The sequence below is a fragment of the Takifugu flavidus genome, chromosome 2, assembly GCF_003711565.1.
Source record: "Takifugu flavidus isolate HTHZ2018 chromosome 2, ASM371156v2, whole genome shotgun sequence".
Lineage (NCBI taxonomy): Eukaryota > Metazoa > Chordata > Actinopteri > Tetraodontiformes > Tetraodontidae > Takifugu > Takifugu flavidus.
In genome coordinates, this window is record NC_079521.1 from 8,974,486 (window position 1) to 8,993,962 (window position 19,477).

Sequence of the window (19,477 nt, forward strand, 5' to 3'; positions counted from 1 at the left end):
CTGAGGCAATTGTGGCTCTTTAATGTGTGTTCATAATTCATCTACCCGATTGGCTGTACAGCAGCTGGACTCTTCGTAACTCTATACTGAATCTGTCGTAGGCTCGATCCATAATTTCCTCCAGAGAGGAGGAGGGAAATGGAGCACTCTGTTCAACACTGTTCAGCTGCAAAGAGAGACACAGACAACTATAATTATAACATGGGAGAGACGTTTGCATAAGTCCAAGACATCAGGGGGGCATTCAGTAAAGTCAACATTCAAAAGAATCATGTTAGAAACTGTGGAGGTGCACTCTTGGTTTAGAAAGGTAACTAAAGACTAATTTATGAAGCGTAACTAGACAATTGTCCATGTTTGTATAATACTTCTCACTGTAATACTCATCTCAAGTGACATAAAAAAAACATCTACTTGCATTTTCTAAATTAATGAAATACATGATGGTCAACCTCTTGCCAAGAGGACTGCTTTATTACTTAAAGAACTCACCTGAAAACTTCCAAAATCAATAATGATGAGGTCTGATGTTTTACTATAGAAGCCAGACTTTGGTATCAGAAGGTAGGATGGCTTTAGGTCAATCCTCAGGTCTAGTACTTTCCTGGTCTCAATGATGTGAGATAAACCTGCAAAGATCAGAACCAGACTGCTGAGCCAAATGGACACAAACATTATGTTCTATTTTTCATGCAGCGTGGCCAAGGGTCATACAGCTGATGCACAGCTTTCTGTGTCAGTCTTCTGACCTAAACATCATTGTACATCTGTGGACAGACCTCAAGAAAGTAGTGTGTGCCAGTCAGTCCAGAAATGTAACAGAACTAGAAGATTTTTGTGAGGATGAATGGGGAAAATCCCTGAAGCAAGACCTGAAACACTCCTGGCTGCAAAAAAGTCTTTAAAATCTGTGATACTGACCAAAGGGGGGCGCTACCGAGTAACAACTATGCAGAGCTGGCGTGGTCTACTGCAACTGTTTGGCATGGAAGTCTTCTCCAAAGGTGGTGATGAATGATTTGGCTAAGACCGGGTAGCGTGTGCAGATACAAACTGACAACAACTGTGTTGGTGGACAAAAGGCACAGGAAGGCTGATGATAGATAGAGGTGTTCATAGGACGAAGGGCTGTGACCCCCCATAGTGGGTTAGAATGCAGCAGATTCCCAAAACTACATCTGAGCCCTGTGTCCAGAAAAGTGCAGTGCTAGAAACAACCAAATCCCTCTGGGAAGGGACCCCAGCTCGAAGGAGGAATACGTCTTTTTAGTGGTTTTGAGAAAAAATAAAATGTGAACCACTGACCTGTGGCAGTTTTTTCTTTGATCTCCTCCAGTTTGGAGAGTGTGGCTGTGGTCAACACCTCCAAATCCAGCCCTTTCTCGGTCTTAAAGAAATCAGCCAAACTGTTGACTGTTAGCTGTAAAATAAAATGTATTAAAGAAAAATCACTGACTTTCTGCCCCAATTGACACTTATGACACAGGTAGTCATGTAAACAGACGTTATGTGATAATTACTGTGTCATAGATGATCTCAACAGGCTGGGAGTAAAGTCTGAGCATCTGGTCAGCAGAACTGTCCTCAGGGTTTAACTCAAACACAACACTGAGCAGCGAAGAGGAATCTTCACCCACAGAGGCAATAAGAGAAGGTACTGTCCCCTGCTGCTGTAAACCTGTGACATACCAGTGCTGCAATGTTGCTTCCACCCTGAAAGAGGAGACAAAGGTTTCATATGTTACCACGCCTTTCAGGCAACCCTGGACCATGAGGCAAAAAAATGCACGTGCGTGGGCAGATAAATATTGAGGGGGTGTCAATGTTGCCTTTATACTATTAAGCAAAAACTGCATAACGTACTAGTGTTAGTTCAGGGGGGAGACATTCATTTCTATCTTTAGTCTATTTAGAGTTAAACAGTTTTTGATTATCTGCTCCTGTCATGTCATTTATGTTTTTAACCTAACCCTACTTATAACATTGGGCAAATGTGTTGCATTTAACCTTATTGTGTATAAATACAACATGCTACTTCCTGATGCAGGAGAACCACACTCTTTCCTGCTTAATACACAGAGGAGCACCAGTTCAACAGAGGATAAAATCACAGTGGGGGGGGGCATAATTTTTTAACTACAACTACACACAAAGGTAGTCTGAAAAATGGTGGTAGCAACACTTCCCAGGGGAGGACCGGGGCTTTCTGCCTATGCCTACATGCATAATGATCCACCATACAAACATGATAAAATGGGCTAACTGTGTTTGTTTTTAATCTGTTTTATTATGAATAATCTTTATTTTTGATCTGGCGTCACTTGAGTGACGCTGTGTATGGTGCTGGGGTTCTCACCTGAAGGCCTGGGCTCCAGGTCTCTGTGAGATTTTGGTGCTGAGGTCAACCATCTGCACATTTAGGATTTCTGGAATATCACTCTGTTCTCGGATAGTCACTGAAGTCCTCAAAAGCTGGAAGGTGATGACCAATGCTACATACTGCACGTAAATACAAAGACACAGACTTGTTGATTACTGGGGTTTTGTCAAGTGGCATTTATGTTCCACACATAACTACACCCACAACACGTATGTTTACCTCTTTAGGTAAAGCAAGATTCTGGGAGCTGCCACTATAGCCAATAGCTGTGTAGAGTTTCTCTTTTTCCTCAGCTGTCAAGAGATCCTCCAAACCTGGAGTTGAACATTGAAGATTCTTTGTGTCAGTTATCTGCTCAGGACTAACATTGAAAATCACCTTTAAACCCCCAACTCCATCAGAGCAAATCTCACCTCAACATTTCACAAATTATGTATAGGTTTTACTTTACGCTCAGACTTAAATCAAAGCATGTATAAATAGTGATAATATGCTTAAAATCCAAATTGGGGAGTTCCTCAAGGATGCCCTCTATGTTTCATAGATATGTACTGAAAATCTCCAGGTCATATCAACAGGTGACACATGTGACAGCTTAAATGTGAAATGATGAATGTCGCTGCTTGTGCAAAGATGAAGCATTCAATTACTCTCTTTGTCTTTGCTCTCTTCTTTTTCCGGTTCATCCTTTTTACTCTTTCTACCAAAAAAGCTGCTGAAGAAACCTCCATGTTTCTGTCCCCCTGTTGCCTTTTTTGACTGCACCTTCTGTCCTGACCTGATCACCTGGAGGAGAATAAGAAAAGTGTGATGAAAAAGATAAATGAATAAAACAGTTCAGTATGATCATCATTCTTCATAAAGTTTACCTCCATCTGAGCCTGTTGCCGAGCCAAAGTAATGTTGAACACATCTAGAACTTTCTCCAGATCCTGACAAAAACAGAGTACAGTAGTCAGATTAAACTCCACTGGAATGACACCAAATCTCCAAGATATTAAGATATCCTGTGAAAAACACGCGGGGAATCTCGTGCAACACAAGCCAGTGTCATTATAAAAAACTATGCTACCAATAACACTCGTAGTGGAAGGAATTACTACTGACGGCTGTGTCACCGTGTGGTACAACAGCACAACTGCGACTGACAGCAGATGCCTGCAGAGTCTAATGAAGACTGCTGAGAAGGTCACAAGGTTTCCACTTCCCAGTCTGCAGACATCCACCAGTGCACGGACTGGTCACACTGCTGCCCTCAGGACGGCAGAACAAAAGGGAACATGTTGATTCACCCCTTTGAAATCAGCATTTGGCAACATTCACAGCTGACCCAGGTTTTTCTGCAGACTTCACGATGTACGCTATCTTATAAAAAGTGTGCCGGAAGTGGTTAAGCAAAACATGAGCCAGCAAAATGGCTGGTGGTCCAGCGTTTGTGTACTTTTTGCTCTTTTCCCTCTTGCAAACCCTTCGTATATGGAAACCACAATGGCAATAAAAATAATAGCTGGGACACAAAGTCCTGTTATTGATGATGCAGGAAGGGCAGACTCTAATAATTGCACCCGGGGTCGCGTTTCACGTTACATACCAGTCAGAGCAGTTAGTTTTTAATTTTTAAACTTCCATTAAATTTTAAATTTTAAACTCCCGCTAAGCTGGTCAGAACTGAAGAAGCCTTTTGGATGAAAATACATCTTCAAGTTTCATTCAACAGTCCAGCTGACTCTAGCATTTACGACCTGATTGAATTAGAACCTTCATGCACATCCACTGAATCCTTTCGCCAGCTGATCCTTATCAAATTGTTTCAATCCTGTGATAAGGAGTTTCTTTACATTCCAGTACCTGAATCTGTTGCTCTGTGTCCTGGTTCACTTTGCCAGAGCTGACAAGTTTGGTCTTGTATGCTGTCCTGTAGGCTTTAAGGTTTTGTCTGTGCTGTCTGATGTTGGACCAGGACCACATGCGACTGACGCGTCTGATGTGGACATCCATGATACCATTGAAGGCATAATGCCACCTTCCAAAAAACAAATACACAGTCAATAAATACTTGTATGTTAAGTCAAAGTCCGATCTTGGGCTGACATTAGATGAGTTGCAGCTAAATCTTCAGGATTAAACTAACCAAAGTTTGCAGTTAGTGTGGACAGGGACCTCAGGACGAAACTTCCTGTAGGGGGCATTTCTCACCATGCAGTCAATGGACTCCAGCATCTCCACCATGGTGAGGTACTAAGAGACACACCACAGAGGACGTCAACAACACAAGGGAAAAGGACAGGCAACAGGGAAGTGACTCAGCATGATAACAAAACATGTAGCACTACGCAATAGAAAAGACAGTAATGTAGGTGACAACAAGAATGACATGACATAAATGCAGAGAGATTACAGAGCAAAACAAAGCACCAATAAAAGAAAAATATGTTTATTACAAAAGCCTGACTTAGGGAAAGACGTTCACATGTTCTCACCTGGCTCGACTGTCTCACCTAGTTGGACCCACCTGGCCTGACTGTCTCACGTGATCTCCCCAGACTGACTATCTCACTTGACCCCATCCCTGGAATTTTCTCAGTTACCTGAGCTTTATTCATCTCGATGGCAATGTTTTGAACCTCCAGGTTCAAACTGGCTTTTGGACTCTTTAGTTCCAGCTCAGCATTTGGGTTGATGCACATTTTAGCTGAAGCAAAGATCGGCTTGAAAACTACAAAAGAAAACAATGAGAAAATGATCTGTTAATCACTGACTGATATAATAGAACTCAGTGGGGCTCAAACCAAGCTCAGGACATGTAGTAGAACTTGTGGACTAGACAGTCAAGACCAGAAGACTCACTGTACTGGTAATGAGGGAGGTCCTTGTCCTTACTGCTGATGGAACACTTTAACGCCTCCTGCACGAGGAGGAGGAGGAGGAGGAGAAGGCAGAAAGAGGAGGAAGGAGGGCAGAGCCAATTTGGTTAGAGTGCAGGAAATGTTTCGTAAACATTCAAAAATGTCCATTATCTTCATGGGTCAAACTAATTGATGGTTCACTACGCGGTCACATTACATAGATTGTTTAGCATTCGGGATATTCCCTTTTTGTCAGATGTTTAGTTATTCCTCCTCCCTCTGTTGTGAGTCATTGATACATTCTCCTGGAATCTTTCTCAGATTTAGGCATGTCTGTCTATCCATCCACTTTACCGCTTAACAGTTTGGCGGGGGGAGCCTACTCCAGCTGCCATTAGGCAGAATGTGCGTTACATTCGTGTCACCAGCTCAGTGCAATATGATGACATCATCTCTCAAAACTGGTCATAGAAATCAGCATCTTGTCATGTTCCCCTTTGTGAAGGAGCATTTTATAAGTCCAGTGGCACCAGATTTTACAAAAAAAATTAAGTAACTTGGCCCAGGTGGGGAGTTCAATTCCCATGTGTGAAATCAGTACATCATTTCATCCAAAAAAGGAGTTTTGGAACTAAGAAATAAAATCATCCAGGTGTGGGTGAGACAATTTTGTTGTAGATTTTATAATAAATTTAATAAGGAGACTGAGAGACAAATTAACTGTTGTTCAACACCATTTAAAAATAAGTTAACTCACCAAAATATCTTCTTGTGATCTTTTATAAAACATGGGGCTGTTGACGTTCCAGTAGACACAAAGACACTCAAGACAACCCAGCTGCAAACACAAGCAACAGTGACAACGTTCTGCCTCCACGGCTGAGCATCACAAGTACAATCACAAACAGTAAAAAAAAGAAAAAAATCAAACAAAAAAAAGAAAACTACAAGATTTTGGAAAGAAAATAGCCATAATATCTGAACAGTAAATATAAACATTAGTTGTGAGATAAAAGGAATAAATAAAGAAAAGTTTAATTGCTGAACCGAACCAGCAAGGAGTAGAGTGTAAATGTACGATTGATCGCCTGACTGACTGATCGTCACCTTATAAATGATCTTGGCAGCTTCATTCAGGATGCACGCTTTCCAGTTTTCATCAGTGGTCTGAAACACAACACAGCGATAAAATTGAGTGCGTGCATGTGCAGGGTCGTGCGAGTGCGAGGGCCTGGTTTTACCTGCAGGCTCATCTCAGACAGTGTGATTCCCACACAGATGGGGTGCAGGGGGTCTGACAGCTGAAACATAGAACACTTACATGACAGCAGATCTAATAAGACTCGCCTACTGATCACTGGGATTTGAATCTAAAGCTGGATTGAGACCTGCGTCTTGTCAATACTCACGTCGTCTTCATATCGAATGTGGATGCTGCTGATCTTCACCTGCAGGTTTTTGATCACCTGAGTGGCCAGCTTCTCCACAAACGTGTCCTTTTTCTCCTCCTGAAGTTTCTCTGTAAATAAATTGAAAAGAAAGCAACCGTGCTCATTCCCATGTCTCACCCAGGTAATGCGAGGACCCTGTTCATGATGTCGCCCGATATACAGTCGCCTGAGTGCCAGCCGGTGGAGTTGCACCAACGAACATAAAAATTAAAGCTCACCTGTTCTGTTGTCATGGCGTTTCAGCTTCTTGAAACATTTTTGGGTTTTTTTATATTTTTTCAGTCCTTTTGAAATATTGGCAGCGTTAAAAGAAACAACCGTGCAGTTAGTAAGAGAAAGTTGGAGAAAAAGCATAAAGAAAAGGCAAATATCTCCACCAATAGGATAACAGCAATTTGAGGCACCACCGTACAACACAACACACTACTCAACACTGTACTACACACCACACAAGACTGTGCTAGAAATTGCTGCACCATTCTGGGAAAAATGTCAATCCCAATTTTCTTGAATTGAGATCACAATTCTCCATCATATTTCCCCCCCAAAAAACTTCCACAATACAAAACAAACATTCAAATTGATATTCAAGAATGTCAAACAATCAGATTTCCTAAGAGCATAGAGCAGATTTTCATAAAATAGGGTTGTTAGCAGGAGCTGTAAAAGCTTTGCTTTGTCAAAAATTAAATATTGGAAAACATCTGAATATAGACATTTAGATGTGATACTAATTTAAGTGAATTCCTGGAGCTGTTCCACACTAAAATTCATCATTTGTCACATGCAAGATATGTGTTGATTAGGCCAGGAGTCATTTGTTGACTTGCTATGAACTTAGACGCCTTCAGTTGATATAATTATTCTTGTTAAGCAAAACTACAAAAATGGGAAAAACTGAGGCATACAATATACATCATTGAGATACATAATTCCTTTACTGTGTCACTTCTTAAAAATGGCCAAATTTATGGAACTGTCTGTCACAGCTTGTCATAATGATCAAATTTTAAAGAGATAAACCTTTGAGATACATCAGTCTTTGTGCAATGAATCATTATAAGTTTCACTTCTTGAATTGGATCTCTGAAAATAAATCAATGTGGTGAAATTCAAATTATATGACATTCACTAGAACTTCACACTGAACAAAACAGTGTTCCACACTACAAAACTACTGCACATCATACAAAACAGACAAAAAGAGTGTTCTACACACAGTATCATACCGCCCAATTAACTATAGATTGTACTATACTGTACTATGTGTGTGTTTTTGTGTGTGTGTGTGTGGGCACGTGCCTCTGTGTGTGTTACCATGGTGATGTTTCTTGTAAACAACAGTCTCCAGACTGAAGATTAACTCTCCAGTTTGAGATGCTGACAGCAGAGGGAGCATGAACGGCAGAGAGAGCAGTTCAATATAATAATTATAATTTAACCAAATCATATATATTCATATATTTGACCCTTTGACCATCACACATGATCAGCCACTATATAAAGGTGATAAAACAGGAAAATAGGTGCTCAAAAACAAGTCAGAAGGATTGTCTTAGTGCAAACAGGAAGATTTAATAATGACTTAATGTTGCATTTAAAATACAAATGACTATGTTAGAAGTCATGTTGGTAATCCTATGAATTCTCCTCTGCCAAACGGGTAAAAAACAAGGATATAAATTTCAAACTCTGATTTTTCTCAGCTTATTCAGGCATATGACACCAGAATTTTGCAACTAGAAATACATTTTCTGAGGTTGCTAGTCACCAAGTCTTACTGTTGACTTGTCGGATGTCAGGACTTAAAAAAATAAAAATAAATTATATGATAGTGCTTTAGTTATACGCTTTGTTAGACTTAGAGGACATTTTAATTTAGGTGTTTGGAGCTTTCAGTTTTTGCTGAAATTAAAGCCTTCATTGCGACAATTTGTCATGTATTTTCATACAATAATAAATGTATACATTCACCAGGACGAGGCAAACAATGACACAGCCAGAGACTGAAGAAGTTTAAAATTATCTGAAATCTACAGATCGAGCGGTAGTAGAGAAAAGACAGGAAAGTGAAACGCCAAAATAGGAAGTAGAAGAAACAAGAAGAGGGTTAGTTACCACAGACCAGCCTGTCTCACCTCTGCGTGCTGCCATCTGTAGAGCTCCTTCGATGCGCTGCAGTTCTCTCTGCTTCGCCTCCTGCTGGAAATGCTTTTCTTTCGCCGCATCATATTTTCTTGCTACAACAATTAATTAAACACGGTAAAAGTCCTTTTTATTACAAGATATGCATTTTCCTAGAAGCATCACCTTTATTCAGCTTTGAGGCCTTTGAACAAAACTTACCAGCTCCAGGAACGATGAGCAGATACAGACCATCCAGTGTGGCCACCACAGCATCATTGTAGAGATTCTTCCAGGGAATTTTCAATGTCAGCTTCCCTGAAAAATCACGGATTCTCTTTAGGTTTAATGTTATTATCTTTGTGCTATAAATCGATGGAAGGCGTCCTTGCCTGACTTCAGCAAGTCATAGATAGAGGAGAGAAAGGATTCATTAACTGTGCAACTCTACTGCTATCAAGGTTCCCTTCACTTCACATTCCTGTTCACAGTATTTTGTGAGAACTGTTTTCAGGTCCTATGCAAACAAACCAAGCAGTAGCTTGTAAAGAGGCAGTTCCCCATTTCTGGACATGAAATCTGCGCTGCTAATCTTTAAGAAACAAGTTTTCCAACCACAAATAGGGTAAAGAGGTGAAGCTGGAATCCAACACTACTCAGTTTCTAATGTATAGTATGAGCTTATTGTGCTGGCAACAGGTTTTGCAGCCATGTGATTGGGTCAGTCAGTAACTCTGTGAACAAATGCTGAGAAGAAACCACGAGGAACTCACCAATCTGCCCAGCCTTCACCATGAATGGAACATCAAACTCATTCTGAAACACAAATAATCACACAACCACTCACTGAGGATGAAAACGAAATAAAGTGGAAATACTTGAAGGCTATGGGATGGGCAAATCCAATCCTCAAGGGCCAGATTCAAGCTGGGTTTTCTATCCTACAGGCAGACAACCCTTTCACCTGCGGTTCCGCTTCCCCTGGTGAAAACAGTTTTCTCCTGGTAGGGCATAAAACCCAGCGTGAATCTGGCCCTCAAGGACTGGATTTGCCCATCCCATTACGCCCGTTACACGTCCCATTACGCCTGTTGTTTTTCATTTTTTTCCTGTATTTTTCCTTTACACTCACTGTCAACCTGTTACATATGTTATCACGTTACAACATGTCAATCACGCATCATTACGAAATGACTCAAATTTTTTAACACACAGTACACTGCATACACATTAGCAACGGTGCTCAGTCAGTCAAAAAGGTTACACCTCAAACATGAACATTTAATGAAGTGAAAGTGAGGTTTAGGCAGTGGTATGAGAATTTTCTAGGTGCGCCCAATTATTAGGCAGCTTTTAGTGTGTAGAATTATTATGCAACTCCAAGAAAAAGATCGGGCAGTATTCCCGTCTCACTTCTTCTCTTTCATTTAAAAAAAAATGCCCAGTGTAGCCACCCATCTTTTCAAAAAGAATCAAAAGTCATCCATCCATGGAGTCTGTCGGGGTCTTCAAGTTCTCAAGAGGGTTAAAGTCAGACACAGTGGAGTACTTCGATGCATGAGATGGGGCATTGTCTTGCATAAAAATAATGATCTTTAAGGATTCACTGACATTTTCCTTAACCAGTGTGTGCAGTGTCTACTTCCTGTTCCTGGTCACTACATGTTTGATCTTTAGCAGTTAATTAGCTACCACATCCCTCCAAAAGTTTTGACTTTCTCGAGCCTGTTTGATCTCTATTCTGGCCCATTTTGCTTAGTATGTATGCACAATTGATACAGGGTGTTCATCTCCTACCACCACACCCATTACACAATTACACAAATGCACATTATCTAGAGAGAGTTAATCCAAATGTCATTTAAGTTTATTCAAATTTGAAAAACTTTAAAAGTCTCCCAGCCTCAGGTTTCCATTCCAAATAAAGTTACAACCACCAGTGGTGACACCACTCTGATATGAAAGCGCCGTGTAAAGATCAATAATCATGTGATGAAAGTATGACCTGGTCTGGACCCGAGCACCCATGGGTGCAATCGTTCTACTTACCAAAGCATTTTCTTTCACTTTGAGATTTTCCAGCACAACATTTCCTTATGAGAGAGAGAGATAGATTAAATCAAATTTTGCTGATGATGAAGGACTGTGTCCATTTCCAGCAACCATCACCTAGAGATGAGCAAAATCCAATAGGCCTATAAACAAAAAGAGCAGCACTGGGATAGAATTTATTATTTGTGCAGTGCACAAACTCTGTATTTAATGGCTGTTTTCAAATACAGCTGCCCTGCAGGGGAAGGTTCCACGGACACATCCGATCCCTCTAAAGGTCAACACAGAAAATGTGTGAACACGGGTTAACTACAGCGATGGAAATGCATCAAATATCATCAAAGTATCATCAAAGAGAAAAACTGAAAAGAACCAAATCACGTCTGAACATCATTACATGGCTGATGAATAATGACCATGTAGCACATGATTAAGACTAAACCACATTTGACTGATGAAGTCATAACAGATCAGTCAGGTTTTTGTTTATTCCCATGTTGTGGAGAGATAAAAACAGAGAGGAAGAGAAAGGTGGACAAAGACTGGGAGTGTTTGATAATTCCTCAAGGAATCCAGTTCATCCAGTTAGTTAGGTAGTTAGTTAGGTAAAACCAAAATTATCCGAGGTATGTACATATACTGTTTCAAATATCCCTAACCAATTAGGAAAGAGAGTTTTTACTTCAGTTTGCCATCATTTGCGCACATTTTGCTGGAGTTCATGAGGTGTATGGACGATTCTTGGAGCAACTCGCATCATAGATCTTAGGATTTTGTTGGTGTTTTAACAATTCCTCCCAGCAACGGGCGTGTGAAAGAGGGATGAGTGTGTTGCGATGATAAGGAAGCCTCGTCATCCTGCCAAATGTTGAACTTAAGTAGCAGAAACAACTGTGGGATCTCTGATTCGGGACAAATGGCGCACAATTACTGTCGCTCCTGTCAAACGTAAAACTCCACAAAACGCGACGTGTTAAAATTAGATTAAACATATAACTATACTTAGTTGCTTGCGTGGATAATGCCAAATTTAAACCGACACAGCACGGTTATCCCTACTTAATGTCTTGCGTTTAGAAATTTTGGAGCTTTAAATGATGCGTTTGTTTATTTTCTTGACCCAAGTCCGTGTAGCTACTAGCTAGCTGCTAAGCTCACCTCCCCAGATCCCGATCTTCAGCTGAGACTTGTCAAGGTTCTCCACGTAGTCGCCAATGAACCTGTTGAGCAGGTCACTGACCAGGGACTCGAACACCATGACTTTCAACCCCCGGCTCTGACCCTATGCAGGGTCGCCTTCAGCACTCAGCGAATATCCGTTTCAGCGATATGAGATCGAGTCTCTCTGGAATCGATTACAACTACGTCCTGCAGAGAGAAAACATCGATCGGACAAGTGAAAGCACTCATCCTCAATTCCCACTTTCACTATCACCTCTCGAGATGATACAAGGTGGGATACGAGATGATTCCAGGTGGGATAAATCAAGATTCTCTAAAAGAATTGAGACTTTGTGACCTCAGAGGAATTAAGTGACATCAGCAAATCCCTTGTCACAAGTCATCAAACAGTGGCATCACCTTCATCTGTTCTCAAGTGTTTAAAAACCAGGCGAGAACTTGTGTCACCAAAAAATGCTGTTGACAAAAACCACATTGTAAAGAGATTTGTGGCACCAGTGACCACATCCTGGTGGTAACAGTTTAAAGGAGCGCTGCCCGCTGAGTTTTTCTTGTTCCAAAAACTACAAGTACAAAGTATACTTGCATAAAGCAACGTCCAGACATGCAAGTATACAACTGCAAAAATGTTTGTCTCTCATCAGAGAGTCGGTGATCCTCCATGACCTCCAGCTTCACCCCAGTAGCCCCGGGGTGGATGGTGTTAATGGTGCTGCAGATTTAACCTCTGTGTGTCGCACGTGTTCATAAAGTTACATTTTGTATTTTTTTTTCAACTTTACATATATGCATATATCTGCTGTGAGAGTTACAATATAGAACACTGTTCCATAATTGTTACCATGTGAGATTTCAGTAATGTCATTACTGAAGCCAGCTCTCCCATAATTGGGACCAGCCTATTCTAAGTAATTTCTTTAATTTAATTTGTATGAAGAGAAATATTTTTCAGCTCAGTGAACAATCTACAATAAGAAAATCCCAGCAAACTGCTATGCTGAGGACAGAAAGATCATGATGAAGAGACAGAAAAAATACTCCTGCTCAGCCGAGGAGGAGAGAATGGTCACCTTTGAGAAGGAAACATGCCTGTTAAAAACTACGTTGAAAAACTTTCCCACAAGGATTACAAAAAGGACATTTGTCCAAAACTGTAGGACAAAGAGACAGAAGTGTTAGAAGCAATGTCTGCATGGTAAATTGTCCACTGGAGGCCACCAGTCCATTTATGAAGGGGGTTCTGTTTCCACTTTTGCCCAGTCACAGTGGGAGGTGACATCCAGCCTTCCAGATCATTTCAGGCAGTCCATGTACTCTCTAAGAAAGGTTGTTAAAATGTGTACCCTCCCCGTGACCCTGAATGGGATATAGCGGAAAAGACAAGGCGAGATGAGCAAAACAGGAACACAGCAACAACTTATTATATGAAAAAAAGGACTCCTAGAAACACTAGAGCGCCTGAATTTGAACCTGGAATTAAATCTTACACCTACTTTTAAAAAGTAGCTTTAGTCTAAAAGTTAATGATTTCTAAACTGAACAGAAAAAACATTCCTTAAAAAGTCTAATATCTTGTCAGAGCTCTCTGGTGATGGTGGGTGTGGCTCCTTACAGTGGTCAAATCAATGCAACAACCACCATTACAATGCACCGTCTAGGTTCAACGTCTGCATTTATCGTTGATGCACAGAGCCCCAATAAAGAGCACCAGTAAAATATTTCCCTATAATTTAATTTTTCAACACAGTCTTGGTTCCATGGCCCAGTTTTGTGAATCTTTGCCCTGTTAATATTCAAGGAGACCACTTCCACAGGGTAACTGGAACCACAGAGCTGTTAGCCTCTAGGGGAAGCCAAGCTGCCACCACAGCAAAAGATACATGAAATATACGTCAAAATCAAAATCTTTCTGGAATAAGTTTGATAATTGGTTGAAATAAAATTACTCATTGACCTCATACATTGCCATGGTAACCGATTGTTGATAAAGGCAAACATGTTCATTACGAATGATTGGCTGTTGATGGGCTGTAATGAGCACTCTATTCAACTGATGATGTCAACAGCGTGTCACAGAACCATGTAGTACAATTAGGGAAAACAAGGATGAAGTTTTCAATTCAACAACTGATTAAAGATAATAGAAGTAGAGCAATGAACCAGGTGACCATATGTTCACTAATCAAATAGTGATTTTCCTGCTAACATACCGACCACAACAAAAAACATGCTGACACAAAAACACAAAGGCATAAAGGCACAGAGATGAGACCCGAGCGCTTAACTGATGTCCTGAATCCAAAACATGTAGAAAAAAAACAAGAGTTTAGTGTTTGTAATGTCATTTCCTGTTTTGTCTCGCTCAGATTTCAGATATTGCGGTTATAGTAGCCCTTTGTAACTAGTCATGTGACTTCCTGGGGGTCTTTATAAGCTCTTCATCCCCTGAGAAAGTTACAGAGACTCTAACAAGAGACAGGTGAGTCACCCTCTGTCTGTCTGTCTGTCTGTCTGTCTGTCTGTCCCTTGTTTTAATTCTTTCTTTCTTTCTTTCTCTCTCCCTCCCCCCTCAGCATGTTCCACTCTGTGCTTGTCTGTCTTTTATCCTTCAGTCTGTTGCATGTGTCTTCTTCTCTGGTTCATGGAGGCGTCCAGCTGAATGATGGTCCTGCTGCTGGCCGTCACGCAGACCCCCTCTTCCTGCCTCACAGAGGTGAGAACTTCCGTTTGTTCTGATCTATGTAGCACCAGCTGATCTGTCTTCAGCATTTTAAGTCGTAGTTTTTAACAGTCCTGGTCTCTGATCTGCAGACAGAAACCAAGCCCTTGATGCCATGCATGAGCCCACTCCCCCCCATGCTGACTCAGTGGAGGATTCCTTCATGGTGGATGATGATTCCTATGATGAGGTCTGTGCAGCTAAGTTAAAGAATTTCATCTTCTTGATATGTTTGTTTGTTTGTTTACTTCCTGGTTGCATGCTTGCAGCTTCAGGGTCGAGCCATGCGCTCCCTGCGTCGCTGCATCCCCCATCAGCAGTCTTGTTTGGGCTACCCGCTACCATGCTGTGACCCTTGTGACACCTGCTACTGTCGCTTCTTTAATGCTATCTGCTACTGTCGCCAAGTTGGCCACAACTGCTCACCCAGACGCACCTGACCACAGATGATGTCACACTATAATGGGGATGCCCTGATGACATCATGAGGATGTGTGCATACAAACGATTTGCATTTATTTATCTTTTATGTGTAATAAATAAATAAAAGTGCAAACTTAATGTGTTTAGTGTCAATGAAATTCTTAATGTGTGCTGACTGATTAATGATCAATCTCTGAGGTAGTCAAAATGCCATTAAAAATTAATTTAAAGACCCCATGTGAACATGTTGAATTGGTTTAAATCCCACTCAACCTGTAGGAGTTCCTCTGTTCTGATTGATAAACACTCATCTTTATATGCACCTCTCTATTACGGGGTGTGACAGGGGTCCATTTTTGGACCCATCTTTTCTACATAGATGCTACATATAGTTCTGTGAAAATTATATACAAATCCACCCAGCCCTTATAGCAAATGCACTGGGATCACATGATTCTCTAACTGCATGAAACAGTGGTTGTCAAAAACTTTCCCCATTTAAATGAAAGCAAAACAGTCTATTATATTTGCCTCATGGGGTTTGCACAAAAATAGTGTCAAAATTTCAAAATGCACTGACTGAAACAATCTGGCATGAAGCGGAAAATGTAACTGTTATTTAAAGCCGTCTTGGGAAGGAAACCAGGTGTGCCAGCTTTCACTCTGCCAAGGAAAGAAAACACAGAAAGGGAGGGGACGGAGCAAAAAACAACCACGATGCATCAAGGACACACAAAAACCACAACAGTAACATTTGAAAACATATTTAAATTTGATATACTAAGTTGTGGTGAAATGGAACTTTTTCAGCTTCAGCTTGAAGCAAAGGTCAAGATTCCTCACATCACTCTCAAGAACTGGTCATTGAAATGTTCAGTAGTTTGGAGTCAACAATAATTTTCTGTCTGTCTCCATCTGGTTCATGTAAGTGGGGTCACAAAGCTCCTGTCCTCTACTGGCTCCCAGTTCTGGACCAAATTTCATTTAACATTTAAACCAGGGCTGGGGAACCCTTTTCATATCGAGGGCCATTTCAATTTTTATAAAGTCCTCCGAGGGCCATACTATTATGAACACATACCTAGGGATGCAAAAAAAAAAAGACAAAAAAAAGTCTATAATTACTGTGTTACTAAGTCTCATGATTGCTGCATTTGAGTTTGAATTATTTATTTAGCACACATGCATATAAAAATCACCAAAAAAATAGAATAAAATGGCAAGTAAAATATGTTTTCATGATCATACAAAACAATAAAAAGAGGTGCAGAGTTGAGGCAAGAGACCCGTAAGGGCCTGTTCGAGGCCTCTACTCACAAAAACTGCAATACAACAAGATAATCAAGAAAATAAATGAAAAGAAAGATAAAGACAATAATAATAACAACTAGAAAGCACTCGGAGAGCGCAGACCTCCGCCAAGCGCAACAATTCCTGGCATATTGTGATTTCCACCATAAATATTAGTCCCACATATACTTTGACTACATATTTAGATTCCTTGACCATAAAAACATACCGATAGCCACTGGAATCATAACAATATATGTCTTAGTTCAATAGTTATTCACGAAAAAAAAATTCACGCTTTGAAACAATTTTACTTTGTACGGCGCGAGCGCCTCAGCGGCGGCTACGAGGCGCGTTCACGAACTCTCCTTCGGCGTGAGGTTTCAGCTTCGTGGCTATTAATTCACTCATCACAAAACTTGCACGCGTAATATTCTCTCTGTCGGCACATGGTCGTGTGAAAGCTGCTTGTTGAGCCTCCAAACTCCGGAGAAGAGCGTTAATTTTATCCAAACTCATCTGTCCTTTCAACTCGTCGAGTTTAGCGTGTTTCGCTATGCATTTTTCGTCCGTGTCAATCAGTCCAGCCCACTACGTACATCACATGCTGTGTTCACTGACCCTGACCTTGACTCGGACATAACATAACCGTCTGTTTTATCTCAGAAAACGGGAAAATATTTCCTCGTTACGAAAGAAATTTCAGGATACGAAAGGCAAAAATACGCTACCGCTGCTACTCGCAGCTCGCGGAGTTTAGCGAACGGTCCCACTGTATAAGTGCACATATAAAATATAAAAATCTTATTGCGTTGCGGGCCGGTAGAAATGGTCTCGTAGGCCGTATACGGCCCGGAGGCCTGAGGTTCCCCACCCCTGATTTAAACACTCAAATGGCCGACTACTTTTTAGCTCAAAGGTCAAGATGCAAACAGCGAAATGGTTGTGCTTTTGGCTTTTCCTAAACTATTTAACATTTGACCCTCTGATTCAGATTTAAGATTCTCAAATCATCTTTTTAGACTAGATTTTGTAACTAGTTAGTAATGACATGAAAGTTTTATTCTTTTATCTCTTTCACTTATGTGATGTTTTTTATTTGTGCTATTATCTCTACTTTATTATCTCTATCTTTACTTAAGGTGAAGCACTTGTAAAGTTGTATACGTTGGTGGTTGATCATTTGATTGACTGGTTGATTGACTTGGTTGAACAACATGTTAACTGCAGTCAACATGTTGAGACGTCCACTTGAGCTACAACCTCTATCTATTAGCTCTTTATATGCTGTTCTGCCTGTAAGTGTTTCTTTGAACAGAGTTTGATTAAAATCATGACAACAAATAAAGTCTCTTTTAATGTTTTTTTTTACTGAGGAAGGTTCATATTAGGCATTCCCAGCTCAGTTGGCAGCAATGATCTGGTCCATCCAGGCACGCAACATGGTGACACGAGCGTACACACCAGGTGAAGACACGCTGCAGAATCCACTGCCCCAAGACACAATACCAACCAGAGTCCAAGCTCCCGCCTTCTCACAGACCAGAGGACCACCGGAGTCACCCTGAAAAGGGACAAAAAGACGATTAACAGGGAACAAGACTCTACAGTCACAAAGTGTGGCCTGCATGGGCAAAACATACTTCAGCCTGAGACCTACCATGCATGAGGAGGCTCCGGAGGCTCCAGCGCAGATCATCAGATCTGTGATCTTGCTGCCCCAGAACTGACGGCACCTCTCATTGGTCAGCAGGGGGAGAGCAGCCTGTTGCAAGAGAGCTGGGGTGTCGGGAGCTGCAGCAAACAGACACTAATGAATTAAACACAAACCTGACTCCACAAAATACACGTCCTCAGAGAAACTCCAAACCTTAGTTCTGTGATTAGCTCTTACCATTGTAGCGAGTCAAGCCCCAGCCGCTGGTCACACACCTCATGCCACCAGGGAAGTTATCTGAGGTCTCAGCCACGCACACAGGTGACACGCGTACGTTCAACTGGGCGGGGCTCGCCAACTTGATGAGCAGGATGTCATTGTTGATGGTGTAGCTATTGTACTTTGGGTGTTTGAAAACCTGACAGGAGGCGACATTCAATTAGAATTCCACACTACGAGTTGGTGAAGAAGAGTTGAGGATCTGTTGAGCGTCACTCACCTTTCCAACTTTCATCACCTGGATGGCCTCGTTACTGGAAGAGCGATCATGCTCTCCAAGGATCACACGGTGGGACGTTCTATAGGAGAAAACAACATGATATGACCTTTTACTTTCTGTTTACAAATTAAAGGTTGGTAAGATGTTACATGGTGACTTAAATGTTTACCTGACATTGCAGTGAGCAGCTGTCACCACCCAGTTCTCATTGATCAGAGAGCCCCCACAGAAGTGAAAACCAGTGTAATCCTGAAACAAACAGTGTTAACTCAGTGTGTGCATACGTGTATTTGTGCACTTATATGTGTTTGTATGTGTGTGTGTTTACCTGCAGAGACACCTGCCAGGGCCAAGAGTGAGGCACTGCCTCCTCACCATTAACAATACGAGAGTATCCGGTGATAACAGGAGAGATGCCAGGAACGCCGCAACCTGGTGAAAGGATGGCGTCATCATATAAGACAATGTATTAAGTTGTTTGATGGATGTATCTTTCGTCTAAAATGCTTTCAGCTGGTTGTTACTGTATGTTTACATTTTACTCGGCAAGTGTTACTGTCTTAAGGGAAGTCTCACCGTAAGTAGCCCCTGCAAGGGCAAGACAGGAGAGGATCCACAGGAAGGCCATGGCTGGATGTGTTTGTAACGTGTTAGTGTGGAGCTTTTATTCAACTTTGAGCAATGTGATTGGATAAGAGAGCAGGGACATTTTATCAGGACAGTGGGAATCGGGCAGGTGGAGATTTCCAACCAAGGGGAAAAAAAGGAATATTCTGGAGCAATTAAGTCTGACTCAGTTTACTAGTTCTAAAAACATTCAGTTTAACAAACATGGATGAACAAAGTTGTTTCTT

At 41.2% G+C, this 19,477-nt stretch overlaps 3 protein-coding genes across 8 annotated transcripts in view; 1 reads left to right on the plus strand and 2 right to left on the minus strand.

Annotated features, from left to right (window-relative positions):
• The window catches only part of vps13c (vacuolar protein sorting 13 homolog C), a 43,371-nt gene extending 31,147 nt beyond the window's left edge, over positions 1-12,224 (minus strand). For 3 of the 6 annotated variants that reach the window (XM_057023184.1, XM_057023200.1, XM_057023197.1), the window contains exons 1-23: positions 12,012-12,224; positions 10,851-10,894; positions 9,575-9,617; positions 9,024-9,119; positions 8,816-8,917; positions 7,980-8,057; positions 6,896-6,961; positions 6,636-6,745; positions 6,468-6,527; positions 6,334-6,393; positions 5,984-6,064; positions 5,228-5,285; positions 4,969-5,096; positions 4,512-4,618; positions 4,229-4,403; positions 3,250-3,312; positions 3,031-3,166; positions 2,600-2,694; positions 2,357-2,499; positions 1,521-1,713; positions 1,306-1,420; positions 493-629; positions 46-166 (exon numbers count right to left, since the gene is read on the minus strand). In XM_057023184.1, the coding sequence (XP_056879164.1) occupies positions 46-166; positions 493-629; positions 1,306-1,420; positions 1,521-1,713; positions 2,357-2,499; positions 2,600-2,694; positions 3,031-3,166; positions 3,250-3,312; positions 4,229-4,403; positions 4,512-4,618; positions 4,969-5,096; positions 5,228-5,285; positions 5,984-6,064; positions 6,334-6,393; positions 6,468-6,527; positions 6,636-6,745; positions 6,896-6,961; positions 7,980-8,057; positions 8,816-8,917; positions 9,024-9,119; positions 9,575-9,617; positions 10,851-10,894; positions 12,012-12,111 (2,311 nt within the window). In that variant the 5' untranslated portion in view covers positions 12,112-12,224. The remainder of the gene's footprint in view (positions 1-45; positions 167-492; positions 630-1,305; positions 1,421-1,520; positions 1,714-2,356; positions 2,500-2,599; positions 2,695-3,030; positions 3,167-3,249; positions 3,313-4,228; positions 4,404-4,511; positions 4,619-4,968; positions 5,097-5,227; positions 5,286-5,983; positions 6,065-6,333; positions 6,394-6,467; positions 6,528-6,635; positions 6,746-6,895; positions 6,962-7,979; positions 8,058-8,815; positions 8,918-9,023; positions 9,120-9,574; positions 9,618-10,850; positions 10,895-12,011) is intronic. The other 3 variants (XM_057023179.1, XM_057023177.1, XM_057023190.1) reach the window with 3 other exon arrangements.
• Positions 12,225-14,371: 2,147 nt separating this feature from the next.
• On the plus strand, positions 14,372-15,315 carry agrp (agouti related neuropeptide). Its single transcript, XM_057024130.1, has 4 exons — positions 14,372-14,514; positions 14,609-14,748; positions 14,847-14,944; positions 15,024-15,315. Exons 2-4 carry the CDS (start codon positions 14,610-14,612, stop codon positions 15,192-15,194), a joined length of 408 nt encoding a protein of 135 aa, XP_056880110.1. The 5' UTR covers positions 14,372-14,514; position 14,609; the 3' UTR covers positions 15,195-15,315.
• Positions 15,316-17,816: 2,501 nt separating this feature from the next.
• Positions 17,817-19,337, minus strand: LOC130520275 (chymotrypsin A-like). The gene is made up of 7 exons (XM_057023990.1): positions 19,200-19,337; positions 18,952-19,055; positions 18,793-18,872; positions 18,624-18,702; positions 18,362-18,542; positions 18,128-18,261; positions 17,817-18,031 (listed from the first exon to the last, which is right to left on the minus strand). Exons 1-7 carry the CDS (start codon positions 19,249-19,251, stop codon positions 17,870-17,872), a joined length of 792 nt encoding a protein of 263 aa, XP_056879970.1. The 5' UTR covers positions 19,252-19,337; the 3' UTR covers positions 17,817-17,869.
• Between the last annotated feature and the right edge of the window lie 140 nt (positions 19,338-19,477).

Coding starts and splice junctions, on each gene's coding strand:
- LOC130520275 (XM_057023990.1), bottom strand. CDS start 19,251: ATGGCCTTCCTGTGGATCCTCTCCTGTCTTGCCCTTGCAGGGGCTACT. Junction 19,056..19,199: donor CCTTGCAGGGGCTACTTACG/GTGAGACTTCCC, acceptor TCCTTTCACCAG/GTTGCGGCGTTCCTGGCATC. Junction 18,262..18,361: donor GGGCTTGACTCGCTACAATG/GTAAGAGCTAAT, acceptor TGTTTGCTGCAG/CTCCCGACACCCCAGCTCTC.
- agrp (XM_057024130.1), top strand. CDS start 14,610: ATGTTCCACTCTGTGCTTGTCTGTCTTTTATCCTTCAGTCTGTTGCAT. Junction 14,749..14,846: donor CCTCTTCCTGCCTCACAGAG/GTGAGAACTTCC, acceptor TCTGATCTGCAG/ACAGAAACCAAGCCCTTGAT. Junction 14,945..15,023: donor ATGATGATTCCTATGATGAG/GTCTGTGCAGCT, acceptor GCATGCTTGCAG/CTTCAGGGTCGAGCCATGCG.